This window comes from Buteo buteo, chromosome 1 (assembly GCF_964188355.1).
Source record: "Buteo buteo chromosome 1, bButBut1.hap1.1, whole genome shotgun sequence".
In the NCBI taxonomy this organism is placed as follows: Eukaryota; Metazoa; Chordata; class Aves; order Accipitriformes; family Accipitridae; genus Buteo; species Buteo buteo.
This window is the reverse complement of record NC_134171.1, coordinates 84,510,147-84,531,080: the sequence shown is the minus strand read 5'-3', so window position 1 is coordinate 84,531,080 and position 20,934 is coordinate 84,510,147. Positions and strand designations below refer to the sequence as shown.

At 45.2% G+C, this 20,934-nt stretch overlaps 1 protein-coding gene and 1 long non-coding RNA gene across 5 annotated transcripts in view; one reads left to right on the top strand and one right to left on the bottom strand.

Annotated features, from left to right (window-relative positions):
• Positions 1–20,934, top strand: part of ADAMTS3 (ADAM metallopeptidase with thrombospondin type 1 motif 3) — a 135,381-nt gene that overhangs the window by 96,921 nt on the left and 17,526 nt on the right. For all 4 annotated transcript variants that reach the window (XM_075039321.1, XM_075039329.1, XM_075039312.1 and 1 more), the window contains 10 exons: positions 1,005–1,204; positions 11,440–11,523; positions 12,659–12,815; positions 14,036–14,141; positions 15,106–15,249; positions 16,683–16,815; positions 17,313–17,426; positions 18,511–18,656; positions 19,211–19,386; positions 20,556–20,689. In XM_075039321.1, the coding sequence (XP_074895422.1) occupies positions 1,005–1,204; positions 11,440–11,523; positions 12,659–12,815; positions 14,036–14,141; positions 15,106–15,249; positions 16,683–16,815; positions 17,313–17,426; positions 18,511–18,656; positions 19,211–19,386; positions 20,556–20,689 (1,394 nt within the window). The remainder of the gene's footprint in view (positions 1–1,004; positions 1,205–11,439; positions 11,524–12,658; positions 12,816–14,035; positions 14,142–15,105; positions 15,250–16,682; positions 16,816–17,312; positions 17,427–18,510; positions 18,657–19,210; positions 19,387–20,555; positions 20,690–20,934) is intronic.
• Positions 6,330–20,548, bottom strand: LOC142036214 (uncharacterized). Its single transcript, XR_012652117.1, has 3 exons — positions 19,991–20,548; positions 12,621–12,871; positions 6,330–7,659 (listed from the first exon to the last, which is right to left on the bottom strand). It is a non-coding gene; the product is annotated as an uncharacterized LOC142036214 (long non-coding RNA).

The following is a 20,934-nucleotide window of genomic DNA, read 5'->3' as shown; positions in this document are numbered from 1 at the left end:
ATTTAAGGGCTGTGTCGCATCTTTCTCCTAAATGGAAGAGTGGGGGAATGGGGATGCTCCCTGACTGTCACAGAGCCAGAGACTCAAGAACAGCCCGGTTCCTAGTGAGGACTGCAATACGTAGCTCGTGGTTTACACTGTAAGGTGTTCCAGATGGGCCTCTTCACTGTTGTTTATTGCTTAGAGCCTGTTGGTGTGCTGGCTTAGATTTTGGAAGAATTAAGTAGCCTACAGCTGTGACTTTTTTCCTGTCAAAAATCCATGGTGATATTTTTCTTTACTGTCCTAAGTGGAAGAAAGAGCTTTTGAGTCATTGCAGATACAGCCTATTGAATGCATCCCTTTAAAAGCCAATTCAGAACGGTTCATCTGAACTCTGCCCCTTGACCTGTGTCTTCAAGGGACCCTTCTAGTAATTATTCTGTCATATTCACAGGAGAGGATAGTCCAACACCTACTTTTTAAACAAAGAGTTACAAAAATAGTAGGTCAGTCAGAAATTCTAGCTTAGCTGTTCCAGTGATGGGGTACGAGGGGCAAACACACAACACTGCGATTTGAGATCTTTTCAGTATGAATTGGGGTTGACCATGTTACTTTTGAGCACTAAAGCCACAAGTTAAGCGTTGTACAGCATCCCCAGTGAATGCTGAGGCATCCCATGTCTGTGGCACTCTATAACACGCGCCTGATGTCGTGCAAAAATAAGGAGGGGGAAAGTTCTGTGTTAGGAAGTGAAGTATTTGGCCTAAATCTCCTTAGGGATTAATTTTATGCTTGAAATAAGAACCATGTGACAAATTATAGAACTGTATGGTTGAAAGAATTTTTTCAGTGGGTACCTGATGATTTTCCCCCACCCCTACGCCGCTACAATAATCTCTTCAGAGTTCCTGCATTATTTTACCCAAAGAAGTGGTGACTCTACAGGTGAGGCTGTTGTGCGGGAGGATGTTTCTGAAATGGGATTGGAGTAGATGTTGATGTCGTCCTATTTCTTGTAGAGCCTCTTCTCGGCGGCCTCGGAGAGCTGAGTTCCCTGTACAGCAGCGCAGAGCAGCAACTGAACGAAACCCTGAGGCGACGCAGGCACGCCGGAGATGACGACTACAACATTGAGGTGCTGCTAGGTGTGGACGACTCTGTCGTCCGATTCCATGGCAAAGAACACGTTCAGAACTACCTCCTCACCCTCATGAACATAGTGAGTATCTGCCATAGTGCTGCACTTGTTTTGGAATGCGAAAGCCTTTTCTAAACTCTTGCAGGGGTATCTAGGAGACCGTGCTTGATACAAATATGATCGTTTTGTCTGCTCTTGGATGTGGTTCTGTCTTTTCAAGATGTTCCTTTAATTGATCTTTTTCGCAGTAGTGTTCTAGGGCACGCTCTAGCATAATTCCAAGAATTTGGAAATAGTTGAAAAACGGCGGGGAAAAAATGTAAACTTGATACATTTCTAATAATTTCTACCTTCTTCCACAACACAGTTCTAAAGGAAACCTGGTTAAAGAATAAACATGCAGAGTGAAAAAGTGTTCTAAACCCCTAATGGCTCTTTGAAAGAAAGCAAATCTTCTAGTAAAGTCTGTTCCTTAACTCATGTGGCAGTATCCCTATTTATACAGAAACTGCAAAGGAACAGACTTACAGAACTGCTTTATCATGGTGCGTCTTATGGGGTTAGCAAGTATTTTTTGTCTACATATCCATTTCTGGCTGCAAAATCAATGGCAAGTTACTATATTTAAAGATACAATCTTGAACTACCCTATCACATTCTATGGAAATGCACATTACGGAAGAGCACAGTTCACACTGTGCATTAAAAGTCATGTACTATACTAGCACTGGATGCTAGAATTGCTCAAGCTTAAATGTTTTCTGTTTTTTCTATCTTAGAAGAAATCGAAAAAAAATACATGAAAGGCATGTAAAGGAGATGTATAATCCCTTGCAATATGTGGCCTTTTCTTAATGGATCTAAGTGTCAGACTCATATGCATACATCTTAGAAGCTGTGGGGATCATAAGGTTTTCCAGGAAAGAAAACCAATATCTTAAGGACCGATAATAAGAAAATAGGCTTACAATTCATAATGATTTGATGAATGTAGAAATGATTCTTGTCTTTTTTACACTCATTTATTCTTGGAATAATTCAAAAAAGATTCCTTAGGCTTACAGATCACCTTTGTAATGTTTCCTTATTCTGCGTCATATGAGCCGCCATCGTTCCTGACTGAGAGAATTCAGTCCTTTCACTATTGCAAAGTGTCAGAAACACCTTCTCCCCCTCCTCCCCAAAACTCCGTTTCAGCTCCCCTTAATACACAGCGTTCCACTTCAGGAGGGACAGCCAATGTAACGCATGTGGTGAATTTGGCCTTCAGTCCTTTTTTTATGGTTAGTTTGTATGCTTGTGCTGATAGTTTTTTCTTATGCATTTCTTGCTCTTAATGCCTTCTTCCCTTGGTCCAAACTCCATGCCATCTTGAGTGCAGTGGCGGGCAGCCAGGCTACCTGTGGTGCTAGCGCGTAAGAAGGGTCATTGAGGCTCTCTCAGTTCATTTAAGCCTGAATTACGTGAGGGGTGACTGGTGATTGCTGGGTGACAGGAGCAACCCCCTTGCACCTAATCCGGCCAGTGGAAAATCTGCTCCCAGGGGGTGAATGGAAGAGGCAAGATCAGTGATGCCATGAGCAAGACTCAGTGGTTTTTATATATATATATATATATATATAAAAAGAGACTTGTCAGGACAGTGTCTTTGCGTTAGACCTCACGTGTAACACAGGTAACACCGAAACGCTGCGTTCAGAATGATGGAGGCGTTACTTCTCTCCCATGGCCTCTGCCTTTGGTCCCAGCTTTGGCCCACGTGGCGTGTGTCGGAACGTGCCCCGCACCGAAGGCTTTTACGCCGCTCCCGTTCAGCGCGCGCGCTGCACAGCGATGGCTTCACGCACCTGGAGACGCGAGGCTGAAAGCGTTACCTCTTGTGTTTCAGACTAAAAATGAGTTGCCGTATCCAGAGAAGGTCTCTTTGCTCCCTTTGCACGCTCCTCAGTCAGATAAATAAGCTATTCCTGTGCTGCCCACAACACAAGTCCTACGCGTGTGAAAGACTATACTGCTTAGGTACAGAGGAGACCCCTCAAATATTGAGGGGGAAGCACAGGGCCAGGACCAAAGTGTACCACAAGTATGATCTCATTGTCCTAAGACCTTCGTTACCCTTTAGATGTTTAAAGCCAGGTCCTTTTAGAAAAAAAAAACCTCAGCACCACACAGCTTTTGCCTGTCACAATCCCATTGTATAGCTTTCCAAGTGCACAAACATGCTGAGCATCCTTGAAAATCTGCCCCATCTGTTCTAGCTCCCAAAATGAGGACCAGCAGTTTAAAAATCTAATCTGTAGAATTTGAGAGGAAAAATAGTACCTCTGTATGAATTTAAACCAACTGATATCTTTTCCAGCATAACTCTGTGTAGAATTACAATAACTCTGAATAGAATTATACTGTGCTATAAATCTAGAATAAGAAACTCCAGACATACACACACGTTGTAACTGAAAAACAGAATTTAGTCTGCTAGGTTTACAACCTGGAGCTTTGTTCGGTCTTATGCCTTCCCTACTGTTTCTGTAATTGTGAGCTTACGTGTTTTAGGTCACTGTGGTATTTCAGCACGTCCGGGGAGTTGCTCCCTAACAATAACCGAATGGATGCTGTAGAATCTTGGTTTGATGAAAAGGGGCTGTTAAGTTGAGCAATGTCTGTGCATTTGGTTTTGGAGCCCAAGGCATTTAATCATAACTTCCTCCCCTCCTCTGACACGCACACAGAAAGCCTTTGACTGCGGTGTGTTAGGAAGCTGGGTGTGAAGATCTTTGAGGAGAAACAAGGCACTGAGCCTGGGCTGCTCTGCGGGTCACCTCTGAGGCACGAGTGAACTGACAGCGAGACTTCACGGCCGCGAATGTGCGTCTAGTAATTGCGTGTCTTTGTTGTTATAGAAGCTTCTTTTTTAGGCTCGAGGGAATCAGAAAGCACATGAGCAAGTCTTCGCTTGTTCCTAGAAGAGCATCGACCACTGGGACTGCAGCCGCTGTGGTCCAGTCCACCCCTGACACCAGCAGGCATGGTTCTGCGCAGCCTGGCAGACATGAGCCTGACTTCTGGTTCAGATTTAGGCTTGGATCTAGTGGTATGAAAGTCCAAGAAGTGAACCTTGCATATCTGAACTTGTATCGTTCACTCTTCCTAAAAACAGCGGGTCTCTAGACAAGAAAGGGTTTGTGACAGTTGTTACGAGCTTTCGTGGTGATTTTTGCAAGGCTGATGGTAACTTGCCGAGACTTTACTTCCCAAGCAGGGAAATTAAGGGCAGTTTTGCCACATGTAACGCGGCATATGCAATATAGCTCCAGAGTAGCTTCAAAAGAACAATACATATGGGCATTGTAAGCAACGCTGTTTTGCGCAAGCGCAAAAAAAGCAGTATTAAATCACACTCGTTCAACCCTGTGCCAGGGCTGGTTATCCTGGGCATGGTGCCATGCTGACACAGCTATACTGCTCTCGGTGCCGGAGCTGGCTCGCTGGGAACCAAGCACTGCGCGGCCTTGCCATGCCTTTGGGAGCTCCAGGCCTGGAGGTTCAGTTTCAGCTAAAGAAATGCCTGAGATGTTTGCCTGTACTTAACATTGGTGCGTACTCCTGGTTTAAGAAACAGGCTGGAAAATCCAGCGTCAGCGATGCATCTAAAACAGGTGTTAAGGGTCAGCGCTGGAAGTCAGGACCCCAGATGGGCTCATCTAGTCCAAAGCAATAAAATCTCGTGTGGTCCCTAGGTTTTAGGTGAAGCTTTACCATTATCTGACAGCATGAACTGCCAAAGTCACCGAGAGCCTGCCTTCCAGAAGGGCGGAGGGCTGAAATCACCCACTGGAGAGAATGTCATTCCCCTGGAGATGTTCCGGGTAGCTCGCTGGCCTGTCCATTACTGGGCAGTTTCAGCTGAATTCCTTGAGGTGACAGAATCGCCGTTTTCCTGATCTTACCTTTACCAGGAGCACATAAGGAATTGTAGCCTCCATCTCCCGAACCCTGCCGTAGGGTTCCATCCATCATTCCTTCTCAAACTGCAGGCTACTTGTGACAGAATTCCTCTTTTGGTGATCACTATCCACTCAGCCTTGCAGTTTTGCAGATACCGCCTTCCTTCTAAATAACAATTTTAGTTTATCGTCCACATGCCAAAGTCAGTGACAGCTTTACGAGTAGCTTCAATGAGAACAGAGGATGCCAGATATGTCTTAAGAATTCAGCCACAGGTCTCCATGCACACACGCTACCTGCAGTTCTTTATCTCCCCATCTCTTGCTCTCATTTTTCCATTCACTCTGCCTCTGTGTAGAAGTGCATAGCAGGGCCTAAACACGTTACTGAATTGAGAGGTCTCTTGGCTTTCTCTAGTCTCTAACCCCATCACTTGCCTGGTACTTATTACTTCAGATAAAGGAGAAAAGTCAGATCCGCACTCACTCTGTGCAGTTCCACATGGAAATCAGAGCTGCTGCTGGTGCCCGACTACAGCGTGCATGAGGCGGGTAATCTGCAACGTTTTTCCGTGCAGATCTGCTGCGCTATTCTTGCTAGCAGCGCTTCAGAAATGCCCGTGTCCCCTGAGCAGTCACCTGTGGCTGAGCTAAGCTGCACGGGTAATTTGTATTGCTGAAGGAAGTGAAATAGGAGTTAACGTAGTTCTGGCAACCGTGGAAGCAAGTTAGCTTTTGAATCCCGGAAGTTTGGGATGAAAAGTTATTATTCTTGTGAGTAACAAAATATTCTTGGCACAGTACTTACAGGGAATCATTTTCTTTTTACCACGCACCTCACGAACCATCAACAGTAAGTCCTCATTAAAGATGGTTTCAGAATATTGTCCTTTGAGTTTTAAAAACATTTAACTTTGTAAACAGCAGAGCTGATACACCGTCCCAAAACTCTGCCATCTTTTCTTAAACGTCTGCGGCTCCATCTGCTGGGAGTGGATGTCAGCCCAGAGCCTGTGCCAGCTGGAACACCCACCGCTTCCCTGAGGAGCTGTCGGTCCACCACGGTAAAGGTGGTTACTGCTTTTAGAAGGAATGCTTTTGTAAGAATCTAGTCATTCCTGTCAAGATTTTGACAATGGTGGTCTTTTTTAGATGATGTTTCTAAACAAGGTGCAGGTAAACCAGGAAATGAGACGCAAACGTGATGCAAAATAAATGCAGGGGGAGATGACAGACACAGAAGAGTATTGAGCTTTTAAAAATTCTTTTAATAAAAAGGTAGCCAGAGAAGCCCAAGTTCAGCACTGTTCCTGCCAATTCTTTTGCCTCTGCTCGGTGGCTTTCTGGGAGTCTTGCCTGCATTGCAGATTCTGGACACCTCCAGAAGACCTCGCAGCAGGCAGCGGGCATTTCGGTCTCGCTACCGGCTTGACTGGGCTGTGGGTTAGGTGCTGAGCTGGAGGAGGAGAGGGGAAGGAGGCAGCTTGTGTTCTCTCACTTGAAACCTTTGAGCTGTCATCTCCCAGCCCAGCTTTCTGTGGCAAGCAGGCGTGCCTGAGTGGCACGGTTCAGAAGAAAATCTCTGCTTTGTTTCCTCACGTTCCAACATCACGGTGAGCACTGGGGGATGTTCTTTACGGGCAAATAGCCTGTTCTGTACACGGTGACTTTTTCTTACAAGTTTGGGAGTCGTCGTTCTCACCTCTCATCCAGCTGGTGGGTTCCGCTGTGGAGCTGAATTGTGGGGCTTCGAGAATGGCCCAGACCCTCTCTCTTCATCACAAGAGTGAAGAGGCTATGGCAGATGCTTCTCCTTCAAAGCCACCCTTCTTCACAACCCTGAGTTTTGATTTTGTCAGGCTTGTACCTTACCCTATTGTCTGTCAAGATGACTTGTTAGGGAGCTGTTTTTATAGCATACAGTCATCACGCACTCGCTTCTCCTGTGTATCAGTTTGCGTTGGTTTTAATCTAATACTGCCCTCAGCCTGTGGTAAAGACTGATGGCACGCGAAGGTGTCACCAAAAGAGCAAGAGTCGCTCCTTGCCATTTAATCTAGTGATTTATACCCTAGATGGTCAGTTAGATCAGTAGTCGACTATTTTTTTCAAAGCTGTTTCATTTCCAGTGATGTGAACAGTAGAGCAGCTGACGGCATTAATCATCAATTTCTGAATTACTCAACATTCCTTCGCTGTAGAACACTAATTAAGAAACTGCACGTCCCCCCGTGCAAGTCAGTGACAGAAATGTAAGTAGTTTCATCAAGGCAGAAGCAGAAGGTCATTGAGGCTGTATGGTCCCCAAAACCCAAGGAGAGTCCAATGAAGCATTTGGTGCAAGTGGAGAGGAACTTGCTGTGAGTGAGCAGAGGCAGGGAAATGTCAGCAAAGAAACTTCTCTAACTTTCTTCAGTCAGTTCAGTTACTCTTAAATTATTTCTGTTGAAATATCTCGGTAATTTACAAAAGTGATCAAAGTCGCCATAGGTTCTCAGAGAAGGAAATGAAGAGCTGGAAATCAAGGTAATACTGTTCTCATATAGAGCTTTTCATCAAAAAAATATCAAAGGAGGTCACTACAGGCAGGACCTGAAAAACAGAACAGGAAAGCAAACTCAGTCTGGGTCAGCGAGTAATAAAACAAGGAAGTAAGTAAAGCGAGTAAAAAAAGGAGAAACAAGGGCAGAGTCCAGGTTTCCCATGGCTCTTGGTGCTTCGACCCAGCAGCAGCCATCCCTCCTAGTCCTCCTCCGGCTGAAAGCCAGAAGGGACCGCTTATGCTGGCAGACCTGGGAGCCGGTCTGGGGAGACCGTGACGATGGGTGAGGCTTTGCTAGGCAAATGGTTTACCCCCTGCCAAGCCGTTTGGCACCTCAGCCCTTGGGAGGGCTGCAGATTGCCTTGGACTAGCCTGCAAGCCCTGCCTGGGCACCGCGGAGGTAGGGTCGGCAGGCACTGGTGGGCAACCCCGACGGGGAACCGCACGGTACCCGTGCCAAACCAACCGTGCATCTGCAGCTTGCCGTCTGTCCCGAATTTGAAAGGCCGGCCACCGAGAGCTCGTGCTGCAAAAGGTGCTCAGAGGAACCGTCCAACATAACTTGGGGATGTGTGGTTGACTGCGGGTCAGGAGGCAGCAATTTCTGCGACGGGTGAGAATCCAGCCAGTTCTCCTGTGGGGAGGAGGTCTGGCTGGAGAGTGCCTTCGATTTCACCGTTGTTGTCTTACGAGTACATGGAAGGTGGGTTCACCCATGACGTTCATACTGCGTCAACACGGCTGAGTTTCTACAGAAGCACTGAAGTCTCTTGGTTAGCAGTTATCTCCCCTTTCCAGTGCTCCTTACTGCAGCCCTGCAGCTCATTTGCCAGGTGCATTTATTTTGTCTGTTTGAACAATTTTTTTATCCATTTGGTAAACAGACACTTCCCAGCTTTGTGGAGTCTCTCAGTTGTCATCACTGTCGCAGTGAGAGTGCCGACCGACTTGTTCTTGTGCAAATTGCTATTGAATTCAGTCCAACCCCTTTCTGCTTTTCAGTACTCCAACAGAGGCTATATGGCCAGTTGGCCATCTGTGATGCGTTTCACAAGTTCAGATCAGACAAATCAAGCTTCCTGGGGTGTGATTTATATGTGCGTTTTGTACCAGTTTCTTGGAATGTAATTTCTTTTGCCATTGTATCCGCAGCGTAGATGCAGTTCCAGCAGTCTGAAAGTGCTGCAGCCTACACTGACGTTTTCCTGCCCTTTTTTAGAGTTGTGTCCTTCCAGCGAGGTTACGGGTTTCCAAAATTTCCTGGGTTTTGGTCACAAGAGTATATACGAACTTAGTCCCTGTAGGAATCCTGTAGTGGAGCCGTCCAAAGTAATCCACAGAGAATGGGGTAAAAAATAGTGTTGTGGAGAAATCTTGAAGAAGACGAGAATCTTCAGGTGAGGTCCAGGATCCTTTTTGCCTCTAGGAAAGTCACTCGTGGGAAGCTTGTCGTTTCTTGGCACAAGGGAAATGTGAACGTTTTTTCTGACACAAGCCTTTGTGGGAGCAATGCTATTGCATTAATAGGGAGAAAATATGAGATGAATAATTGAACTTTGGAATAATTGCTTCACAAGACGGGCAGTCTGAGTTATGTGCTCATTCCTTGTAAAACTGTCCTGCTGACAGTCTGTTCTCAGCTGGTCCTAAAAGGGATTGCATTTTTAAAAACCATGGGCTAAAATCATTGTGCCAGGTCCCACAGTCTGGACAACTCGGAATGACCTTTTTCCCTGAGGGGAAGGGGGAAGTTCTGTTTAGCCTGACTAAAAAAAAAAAAAAAACCTCTAAATCCTGCTCAAATATACCAGCTTCTGAACAGTGGTATTTATTTTTCACCAATTACCCATAATATTTATTTTGGTTTTAGGGGGATGAGTGGATTCATTGATGATCTGCAGATGTTTTAGCCCCCTAATTTACACTCTGGGGGCAGGACATTTCTCACCTTCCCAGACACAGGGAAGGTCCTCAAGAAGAACGATTTTTGACCCATCAGCATAATTCTGGGGTTTTTTAACTTCACTTCCACAAATACTCTTTTGAGTACAAAAGCAACCACATAATTCTAATTTATCTCTAAAAAGTAGGGCAGCAGTATTAACTGCTTCTAAAAAAATTTTTTTCAAAACAAAAACCACCGTGAAATATTTCAGTTGTTCAGTGAGCAGTGGAACTGCAGTGTTACCTCTGGATTTCTGTCCTGTGGCTGGGCTCTCTCATGGGACATGAGCTTCTCTTGTGCTGGGAGTGTTCTCCAAGCTCCCGTCTGTCTGTGTGACAAAGGATATGTAGTCTTTCCTTCCTTGTGAGCAGGAATAAGACTGTTATTTCTAATCACCGGCTTATTTTCACAAAGCTTCTGGATACTTAAATTCTTGGAGGCCTTTATTGTTTGCAAGTGTTGCTGGAAGTGGTAAACGGGGCCAAAATTTATTGAGGCATTAGAACTACCAGAGGGAGTGACTGTCTGTTCTTTATTTCCTTTGGAAATGGGGCTAAAAACACGTGAATCAAAATTCTGCCTTGAAATGATGTGTAGAGGTCTCACTGGGGACCTCTGCAGACCTAATGTGGTGCAAAGCCATGGACTGTTTTATGAGGACTCCCTGTGGGCTTTGAAGTTTGCTCTTTTGTGTATGTTTTCTGCAGTCCTGGAGGACTAGAGTTTGGAGGTCTCGTGGGGTTCTCTTACGGATGGGTGTTTTCTCAGGCCAGCAGTTGTTTTTCAGGTAGTAAGTCTTTCCAGATCGCATAAACGTTAACATGCTTTCATGCAGCTGGTGAATTTTTCTAACGGAACGCGTTGACTTGCAGAAATCAAGTATATTTGGAGATATCATTACCCTGTAAGGTATACTACAGCATTTATGTCTCTGGCAACGCTGTTGACTTTAAAACTTTGAGATGAAAATTTCCAAAGCATTTCTGGGATTTGGAAACACTTTGCCCATTAATTTTAAGACTGATTTAGAATCAAGAGTACTATTCACATCTTTAAAGCTAAACACATGCCTACATGTGTGCAGAAATGGAGCCTCGTTGTTCGTGTCATTGTCTAAATATTCTGCCTTCCCAGCCTAGAGCTTCAGAATGCAGAAATGGTTTTAAGCCAAATCCTTGAGTGTTTTCCGAGGACAAACCTATGCTGAAGTTAACGGCACATTTCCTTGAGTGAGAGCTACTGGCAGCAGAATCTTTTACAAAATGAACAAAAACATGCTCGCTTGCTCTCCTCGCTAAAATACTCATCCCATGTGTTTAAACTGATTGAAGTGAGACGAATGGTTGATGAAACAAATAGGAACGGAATCTGGAATTCATCCATAGTTAGAGTGGCCAGATGACATAGCAGAGGTGGCCACATGGGATGGATGGTGATGGGTTTATCTGTTGTTAAAGCAAACTCTATCTGCTTTTAAATCCCTCAGTGAACTTGGACACACTGCTATGACCTTGCTTTCAGGAATAACCTCATTTCCCTCATTATGTTTATCAAATGAGTGAAATCAAGCATTCAGATAAACATTTGCAGGGGTGGAACTTGAAATCTTTTTATTCCCCAATCACCTTTTCTGTTGGCCGTGATCCAAAGGCCAGTAAACTTGAGAGGAGTCTTGACATGCGCTTCAGAAAGTTCTGGGTGAGGGGGTGTGTGATGACGGGAAGTGTGGTCTGCATTTCTCTGCGTGGAAATGACTCGAGACTTGACTCCTCTTCTGAGAAGACTGTAGTGGTGTAAGCACTTGAAATAACATGCACACAGCCTTGGAAGTTCCCTTGCTATCATCAGTGGTGTTTTCTTTTCAATTTTTCCCTTCTTTTCTCAGGTGAATGAAATTTACCACGATGAATCCCTGGGCGTTCACATAAATGTCGTGCTGGTCCGAATGATCATGTTGGGGTACGCGAAGGTAAGCAAGCCTCTGAACCAATTCTCCGCCTTCGTCTTCTTTGTAATTATAGTCCACGTGAAGGGCTGTGGAAACAGAAGGCTACTGACCAGCTGGTTCCAGAGAACTGCTTTCCCTGCTTGGTGTTTGCTAAATGTGCTTGTGCCCTCCTTCCTGAGGCTGACCACGAGTGTCCCTGCTGTGGCACAGGTGCAGGACTGGCTCAGGCTTGCAGCCTGAATTCTTGCCCTTTTGAGTTCTCCGGGAATTAAATCAGTTTAGTAGAAGCAATCGCCTTGGTTGACCAACACAGCTTGCTGGTGCGTCCCCTCCAAGCAGTCTCCTAGTGTTAACTACCTCCTTTTCTCATTTTGTGTAGACCCCTGTTACCGGGTCACAGCACACTCCTCTACTTTGTACCCTCGACAGTACTTGTGACATTGATTTTGCTGGTAAAATACACTCGGAGAGTTTTGAAACAAATGCTTGTTAAATTGTTCAGGACGAGAGGAAAGCAGTAATGGTGTTTAGGGTTTGATAAAGATTGTTACATGTTCCATTTGACTCAGACATTGAAGTTGGGCAAGTCAGAAGACCAGTTTGATGTTTGTCTTGTAATTAAATTTACTGAGCTTGTAGTAGCACAAGTCTCACAGAACCAGATGTTTAATCTGTGTTTGTCACTACACATAAACTGGCACTGCAGTGATTTGCACCAGCTGAGGCACTGTCTGACGTGTTTATGTCACTCGCTTCCTCCACACCGGCTGTGTGTGTCACTATGTGCTCATTCATCTCAACTGAGTCACGTTGTCACCTTGCAGTCAAGACTGCGAGCAATTCCAGCAAAAGAAAGAAAAATGTCTTTGTCCGGTCCTAACATCAAGTTGTGTGTTCCTCCTGCACGTTGCAGGCTATACACAGAAAGGCAATTATTTTCATAGATGATATGAGCACTCATTAAACTGTTTTCAAAAAAAAAAAACCCTGAAAGATGTACTATTACATGCGCATGGTCACTGTTAACATACACGTTTTCTTTTCTCACAGGAAGGAAGGCTGTCATGACTTAGAGTGATAGGGTATTAGGAAGAAAGAAACTTGTCTGAATTTCCTACCTGTAGGAGCTCCTGGGTCTAATGTGTTGCTCTTTCAGTCCATTAGCTTGATTGAAAGGGGGAATCCCTCGAGAAGCTTGGAAAACGTTTGCCGCTGGGCGTATCAGCAGCAGAAGTCGGACCCCAATCACTCTGAGCACCACGACCATGCCATCTTCTTAACCAGGCAAGATTTTGGGCCTGCTGGTATGCAAGGTAATGCAGCTGACCTGGAGCAAAACTATCTGGACTTGGTGTTTCTGGGCTAGTGCCTGCCAGAAAAGAGGAAAATTTGAAAATTGCATTGTTATGTGATCCTGAGACAATAAGTAACGTAGGCCTTTATTCAGCAAGTATTTAAAGAAGTGTTCAATTTTAAAGATGTATGGAAACCTGGTCCTGTTGGGGAAAGCACGTACACTCATCATAACTTTCAGTTCCCTCTTCTGGCTTTAGAAAAGGCCCACATGGACAGCCTGAGCATGCACTCACTACCCTGTTGTGGAGAGAAAGTACCTCCTCCCGTTCATTCTACATACTTTTTAAAAAGCAAGTAGACCTTGCCATGGTAGTCCTTGCCATTTCTGTCTAACTGTAGCAGATTAAGTTTCTTACTGGAGAGATGTAAGTAAATAGCTATTTACTTTCTTCAAACACCGGGTGTTTGTGTGTGTGTGTGTGCGCGCGCGGGGATCACTAGGAATGTTCAGTGCACTTGGCCTTCAACGTCGCTTTTATTTTATTGTGTCCTTCACTGTAGATTTCTTTTTATAAAAGCTTACCAACTACTTTGATACCTGCGTTAATCTTTATGACTCAAGGAACTAAAGATAATGGGAAATAAATTCACAATACGTGATTTTTGTCAGTGCAGATGAATAGGAGTCTGGGTGAGCCCGTGTTTTGGCTGTCCAGCTGGAGATGTCTTAGATATTTGTGTTCTGTACCTCCATGCTCCCTTGACCTTTCAGGGGGAGATAAGGGTCTGAGTTCTCCTTCAGGTGTGGGCTGGCATGCTTGCCATGAAACTGGTTAGGTTGAGATGTTAGGCAGTCTTCCCTGCCGTCAGAAGGGTTTTGGCTTTTACTGAGGAAAAAATATGCACTATGCTGCACCAGGCGGCGTGTACGTGAAAGTACTGATACAAACACATGCAAAACATCCCAGCCTATAGCTCTACCTTTTAATTGAACAGGAATCTTTTGCGGTTTTGGTGATAAAAGTGTAAGTGCCCAAAGTAGCACAGTTGTCTGTGGAATCAATCCCAGTATGTCAGCGCCATTTACTCTGTTTGGCAACAATTGCAAAGGCAGAGAAAAAAATTAACAGTCAAAAGAAAATAATCCTAGGTTCTTCTCAGGTTGTAAGTTTATTGGGAGGTCTCGTTTAAAATAAATGTAATGCGCAAAAGAATCAGATGTGATTTCTTTCAATAGGATACGCTCCTGTTACTGGCATGTGTCACCCGGTCCGAAGCTGTACTCTCAACCACGAGGATGGGTTTTCATCAGCTTTTGTTGTTGCTCATGAAACCGGTCACGTGTAAGTCTAACTTTTACAATTAGATTGCCAACAAACTATGGTACTGCATCTCCTGCTTGCTTCAAGTGGTTTAATTTTAATGGCTATATGAAAGCTATCCTATTTTTATCTCCATTCCCTTGGAATGCATCAGTGGTTTAAGCAATGAAGAGATAAGTGGGGGAAGAAAGCAAGGGGAATAGAGAGGGGGGACTTGTTTTCTCTAGGGTGAGGAAGAGGTCAGTAAGAAACCTGGAAGGCCCAGGCAGTGGAGACAGTAGCTTGTCAAGCATCCTTAACTTCTTTCTTCTCATTGACTGAAAGTGCTGATTTGTTAGATTTGGCACCTGTTCAAGAACAATAAAAATTTAGGTTGGGAGCAACTGATTAAGCAAAGATCTTTGTGAGCTGTCTGGATGAGTTAATGTTAAGCACTGAGGATCTGATTTTTGTCTTCCTTATGTAGCGTGGGCTACTTTTTCAGCTCACTGGGAGGAATTTAGCCCAACTGGAGATGACCAGGTCACTCACATATTAAGTTGTACCAGGTGCATGCTTGGGGAGGTGCTAACCACGTTAGCTCTTCGGAGATGCGACATGATAACTGTGTTAGCTCTGTGTTTAAATAGATGCTTTTGATAAATGAGTATACAAACATGAACAATTCAGTGTCTGCATGAACTGCTCCCCGGTGAGTTGAATTGTTGCTTTCATTTATCTGAAGCGTAAGAAGTCATCATCATCTAGTTAGTTCATTCCTGGTATTAACAAATAAAACAAAGTATACATGAAGGAGTATTCAGAGAGTCCTTATGATTTGGCATCAGAGAAGATCAGTTTGAAATGCAGGTGATATCTGTAGAACGCCAAGACCGATTTCATTTTGCGTGATGACATGCGCATGAGAAACTGGTTTCTTTACAGTTGTTTTTCCGTTTGAAGAGCGGGAACTGCCTGGGCTCTGATGCCGATTCTTTTGTTACAGGCTGGGAATGGAGCACGATGGGCAAGGGAACAGATGTGGGGATGAGACGGCCATGGGGAGCGTTATGGCTCCCTTGGTGCAGGCTGCCTTCCATCGCTACCACTGGTCCAGATGCAGCGGCCAAGAGCTCAAGAGATACATACAGTAAGGACCCGTCAGCGCTGGGGGGTAGTTGTTTTACTAAAGGAAACAGAAGTCTTTGCAGGTCCTGGGACGTGGGGCCGGTGTGCTGCCCTCTGCTAGGCAGCAAAGAGAAGAGGAGAGGCAATCCCGGCGTAAAGGAGCAGGCACGAGGGTCGTAAACGGGACCCTTGAGTGTGGAAGCCCTTTTTGTAAACACAGCTGTGCTGGGGCCTCGGAGGTACTGAGGAATGGGATCCTCCGGGCCGGCCTGCCCTCTGCTTCCAAACAGGGATTCAGCCTTCGGAGGGGTTCCAGGAGGCTGCGCTCCGCTTCGGTGCAGCAGCGGCGAGACGCCGCTGTCTCCATGTCTGGCCTCTTCCAGTAGGGCATTTTCCCATCACCCTTTTTGCCATACTCTTTTTCCCTTGAAATCTGTATTACAAGAGCTATAAACCAGGGATGATGCTTCCTCACTTCGGGCTATGTTCAAAAGCCCATCGCGTCCTCTGGGGGATGGTAGCAGGAGTCTTCCCGGCAGACTTGGTGTCAGGTAGCTGGTGTTTTCCCTAGGTTTTTGATTTCTCTAGGAGTTATGCTGTGAAACTGGCAGGATGAAGCCCTAAACTCAGAAAAGGAACTAGCAAAAGTTGTGGAAGAGAGAAGGCGGCATGCATGCACATGTCTGAATTAGGGAGAAAAGGAGAACAGATCTCTACCCTGCTGGCTCCGGTCTCCCTCCATGTATGTCACTCTTCATCCAGTTCTTACTCAGGCTTCCTTCTCCATTGCAAATAGCTGTTTTTTCCAGTCAAAATTGAGTGAAAACTAGTTGACCCGCATCTCCTACAGAAGAAGCCCTATTTGTAACATAAAGCATAAAACAGTAATTGATTGAGACCTTAGAGCTTCAAGTGAAATATCGCGGTGTAGGAGGAGCAGCCCACCAGTATCACTATTTTAAGACATCAGAGTTAAACAGGAATGAGAAAAAAGCAAGCCTTAGTCTTGCCCTTTGGATAGGCAGGGCTTCATCCCTGTGAATACAGTAGGTGTCGGGTAAGAAGGCCTGTTCTCAGACTACTGTCCTGTTTCAGAGTGCCATGAAGCCAGTGGAAAGACTCCCTCTGACCGCAGCGGGCTTTGTGTTAGGCTTTGGATTAGGAATCATAATCCAGGTCGAAGCACGTTGAGATGTTGCCCTTTGGCATTGGGAGTGGAGGGATTTTGCTGTAGGATCTTCCCTCCAATGCTCAGTCACGTTGCACTAGGCAGTATTCCTATGGAAGGGACTGTCTGTGCTTTGGGGAGCAATAAATATGTAAACAGGATAGAAGTCAGGTTGGAGAAATGGAGTATTGCCTTACTAAGAATAAGTGCTTTGATCTTGCTGATCAAAAAAAAAAAAAAAATCACTACATCTTCTTACGGTTTTTCTTCTGTGTATCTTTCCACAGCTCTTACGACTGTCTTCTTGACGACCCTTTCGAACATGATTGGCCCAAGCTTCCTGAACTGCCAGGCATCAATTATTCCATGGACGAACAGTGTCGCTTTGATTTTGGCGTTGGCTATAAAATGTGCACAGCGGTATGTCCAAGGCAGTCATTGCAACAACAAACGTTCATTCAGCCAGTTGGTGTCTGGCCTTACTAAAGAGTTGCAATATACTCATTTTCTCATAATTGAAGAGCAGTTAAACAGATCTATAAAGAGGAGAGAGGTATTTATGGGTGAAACCCAGTCATCTGGGTCATTTGGTTTAATGGTCAAGCGGATGGCAGCATGGTCCACGTGACACAGACTTGTGGTAGTGATCCCAAGGAAGAAGGGAAGAAACGCTCTTTTTCCTCCCACTTCTGGGTGTCTCCTCCTTTCCGCTTCCCACCAGCTCAGGGCTAGGGTATCCAGGGAATAAGCACTGCCCTTTTCTTTTTGAAGATACTTTTGCCCTTGTCTTTCTGAAGATACTGTGCTTACCGGTAGCCATGCGTGTGGGATGAATTGACCGGGTGGGTTGAATCCTTATCTGAAAAGTACTGATGATCTAGTGTTGAGTTTCGTCTCATAAATGTTCTGCATTTCAGTTCCGAACCTTTGACCCATGCAAGCAGTTGTGGTGTAGCCATCCAGATAACCCCTATTTCTGTAAGACTAAGAAAGGACCTCCACTCGACGGGACAGAATGTGCCCCTGGAAAAGTAAGTATTGTGTTTTCAATTGAAAAAAAACCCCAACGGTTGCATTCATTTGGGTTGAAAGGCACAGGGGGAAATAGGGGATTGCCCGGCATCCCCTGGGTGGAGCCAGAGGAAGGGAAACGAGGGAGCTGTGCTGTCCCAGTCTGATATTCTGTGAACCGTACAAGGTTTGCCATAGTACAAAGTAAATTTTGGACATAGAAATATCCCAGGTGAGGTGTAACCCGTTCTCAGCCTCTTCTGTGGCCTTTTCGTTATGTTCTTTGGATTCTCGTCTCATCTGCAAAGTGTCCGTAAAGTGTCTTTAGGAATCCACAGTAGCAGATAATGCCGTTACTGTAGGATCGCTTCTTAGTGCTTGTGGTCCAGACATCCTGTGGCGAAATGTTTGTGTAGGCTTAGGATTAGCTCTTTATTTTTCCCTTTTAATACCCCCATTAGTGGGTGTCCTGCTGCTAATTCATTTTTAATTATAAAATTATGCTCAAATAAATGTTTGTTTAGCAAATTCCATGTATTTTGAGATACAGAAGAGCCACTTGTACCATCTGAGTATGCCCTAGCCAGCAGCAAAACAACACCCTGCCCAGTGACTAGCCCTCTGTTCCAGCCTATTTGCCTAAGCGTGATATTTGGCCAGTATGGAGAAAAAAAGGAGGAAAAAAAACCCCAAGTAATCCTTAGCAAAAACTTTATCCTGCTAATATTCAGAACATGAAAATTCCTTCCAAAAGGTGGTAGTGACTAAGACTCAAATGAAACAAAGACCTAAATTAGGTGAAGAGGAGGGTGGAACGTGTTGAGCTCCACGTGTCTGCCCGTGGCAGGGTTGAGGCTCGGGTTCGGCGGCGCGTTCACGGAGCAGACTGCCTTCAGGGGGGGGATCAGGTCCTCTGGGGCCCACGGTACAGAGACCCTCACCCTCGTTGTCCCCAGGGAAGTCTCTGCTTCCAGTCTGTTCTCCGAGATGTCCCTCCTCAGCCCGTGAGCTCGCCTGTGTATGCTTTCAATTTTACTGCCATTATACATTTGGTTTGGGTTTTGTTTCTGTTCTCACCTGTTCTCCTTGCCCGGTTTGTCTCAGTGGTGCTATAAAGGTCACTGCATGTGGAAGAACGCTAACCAGCTGAAGCAGGATGGCAACTGGGGACCCTGGACAAAGTTTGGCTCCTGCTCACGCACCTGTGGAACTGGAGTTCGCTTTCGAACACGCCAGTGCAACAATCCAATGTAGGTCTTCTGGCTAGGTGGTAGTTCCAGTCAACTGGGAATCAGTATAGGTGTCAATTTAAATGGCATTCATGTTTTGGATGGAGTCTGCCAAAATCCACATTCTGTTCAAGCCCCTTGAAATATGGCGCTTTGTAGGGAGCCAGGACCATTTTTGGAGAATCCAAGAATTTCCAGAGGAAAGCCTGTGGAAAACCCTCCCAAGGATTTAGCTCATGTGTAAGAGAGTGAAGAATACATGAGCTCAGCAAGCTGCAGGATAAACTCAGATAATCTCTAATTGTAAATCAACTATTGGCAGCGTATAGCTGCACATGTATTACTTCAGCATTTCAGCCTGTGCCTTGGGGATGCCTGGGCAAGCTCAGAGGTTATACTGCAAGTGTGTATCTGTGCAGTGTAACTGCTCTGTTTCCATTTCTGTCACTTCACATGTCTTTTTTGCAAAATTGTCTCTTAAAATAGAGTGTGAAATTTCACCTGAGACAGAAGAGAAATCCCCAGAGCTAATGTCCAGAGGGTTTTAGAATCTCTTGAATGTTTTCTCTCCACAGGCCCATTAATGGAGGTGAAGATTGTGCTGGTGTCAATTTTGAGTTTCAACTTTGCAATACAGAGGAGTGTCCGAAGCATTTTGAGGACTTCAGAGCGCAGCAGTGTCAGCAGCGCAACTCCCACTTTGAGTATCAGAACAGCAAGCACCACTGGCTGCCCTATGAACACCCTGACTGTAAGTTCTGTTATTTGCCTTTGTTACAAGTCAGTCCTGGAACCTCCCGGAGCCTGGGGAGGGTCTTGTTCATCAGCCACGCAGAGACCAGAAATAACCGGTGTGTGAGCGAGTGTAGGTGAGACTAAAAAGCAGGAAAAAAAGGATTGCCCCAGAAGGAAAGAACAGTGCCGTGCGAGACAGCGGTCATTTCCCCAAGCCTAGGCCAGCTAGCTTCCCCTGACTTTCATCCTCCTCGTAGTGAGAAGATGGTGTAGCAAGAGGCTTGAGGCTCTCAGCTGCTGCTGGAATAGTTGGTGGGTGCTCTTAGCATTTAATGCACTGCACTGGCGAGGTCTGGCTCTCTGCTGTTGGGGCAAAGTGTGGAAGGCTGCCGGTTGGGTCGTGAAAAACGATTCCTGCCCTCTCTCCCCTACAGCTCCGCGTCTACCTGAGTGCCAAGGGTCAACGCTTGATCGCGGCTGCTGAAAGTATTAACGGTGTTTTACTAATGGCCCTACTTGAGAAGTCCTTCTTGGTATTTTCCCACTCTTTTATAGATCCGTCTGCCTCAGCCTGATTCTGTCAGTCTTTGGTACTAACGTTAGTATACCCCAGTAATTACCTTGAGTGACAAGGAGAGCTTCAAGCTCAAAGGCAGATTCCTAGTTCACTGAAAGGTGTTGCGGAGTTGCTGGCATTTCTTCCTCGGGTATCTTCGGATGGCTAAGGAGTTAGATTCAGACATTAACCAGGGAATACGTGTTCAGCTGGTATTTTCAAAAAAGGATAAAGAAAGTTAGAGATCCAAATCCTCTGTGCTTTTCACCTGGCTTTAGCAGTGTCTTCTCGCAGACTCATTTTTCTGCTGTCATTTTTCTGCATCCCTGTGATTTTGTAAACTCAGCCCTGTTCCCAACAGGATCGGAGTGAAAGCCGCTTTAGGAATAGTCCAGAACCCAGTCCTAGGAGCCTCTTGAGAAAGGAACGGATTTCTCTGAGAACATTTCAAAATGATAGGCCCATATTTCACAGAAAAGCAAATTAGTTGCTTTTTTCCCCACAGCTGTCTGTTAAAGGTCCTTTCTATCTCTGTCGTATTCTCTTCACTCCTTTAGTGGGATATTTTTCTGAAGCACATCTGGATTGCTGTCAATTTATGCAGTTACTTCTCTTTCCTTGCTACACAGCTAATAAGAGATGTCACCTGTACTGCCAGTCCAAAGAAACCGGAGATGTTGCTTATATGAAACAGCTGGCACACGATGGGACTCGCTGTTCCTATAAAGATCCCTACAGCATTTGTGTTCGTGGAGAATGCGTGGTGAGTGACAGCGTCCCAAGGTCGTCATTGAGTTCGAGCTGTGCTGTGTTACAGAGCAACTCTGGTTAGGATCAAGCAGAACAACTCAGTCAACAGTGCAGAGAGAGACTTTGCACATGGTTCTAAATTAAATATTTGCAACATCATATTCTTCATAATTCCTTGAGATTTAAATTAAATTAGAGCAATGGCACAGACCTGTTCCACGGAATTTGCCTTTTTTGCACCTAGTTTCATATCTGAAA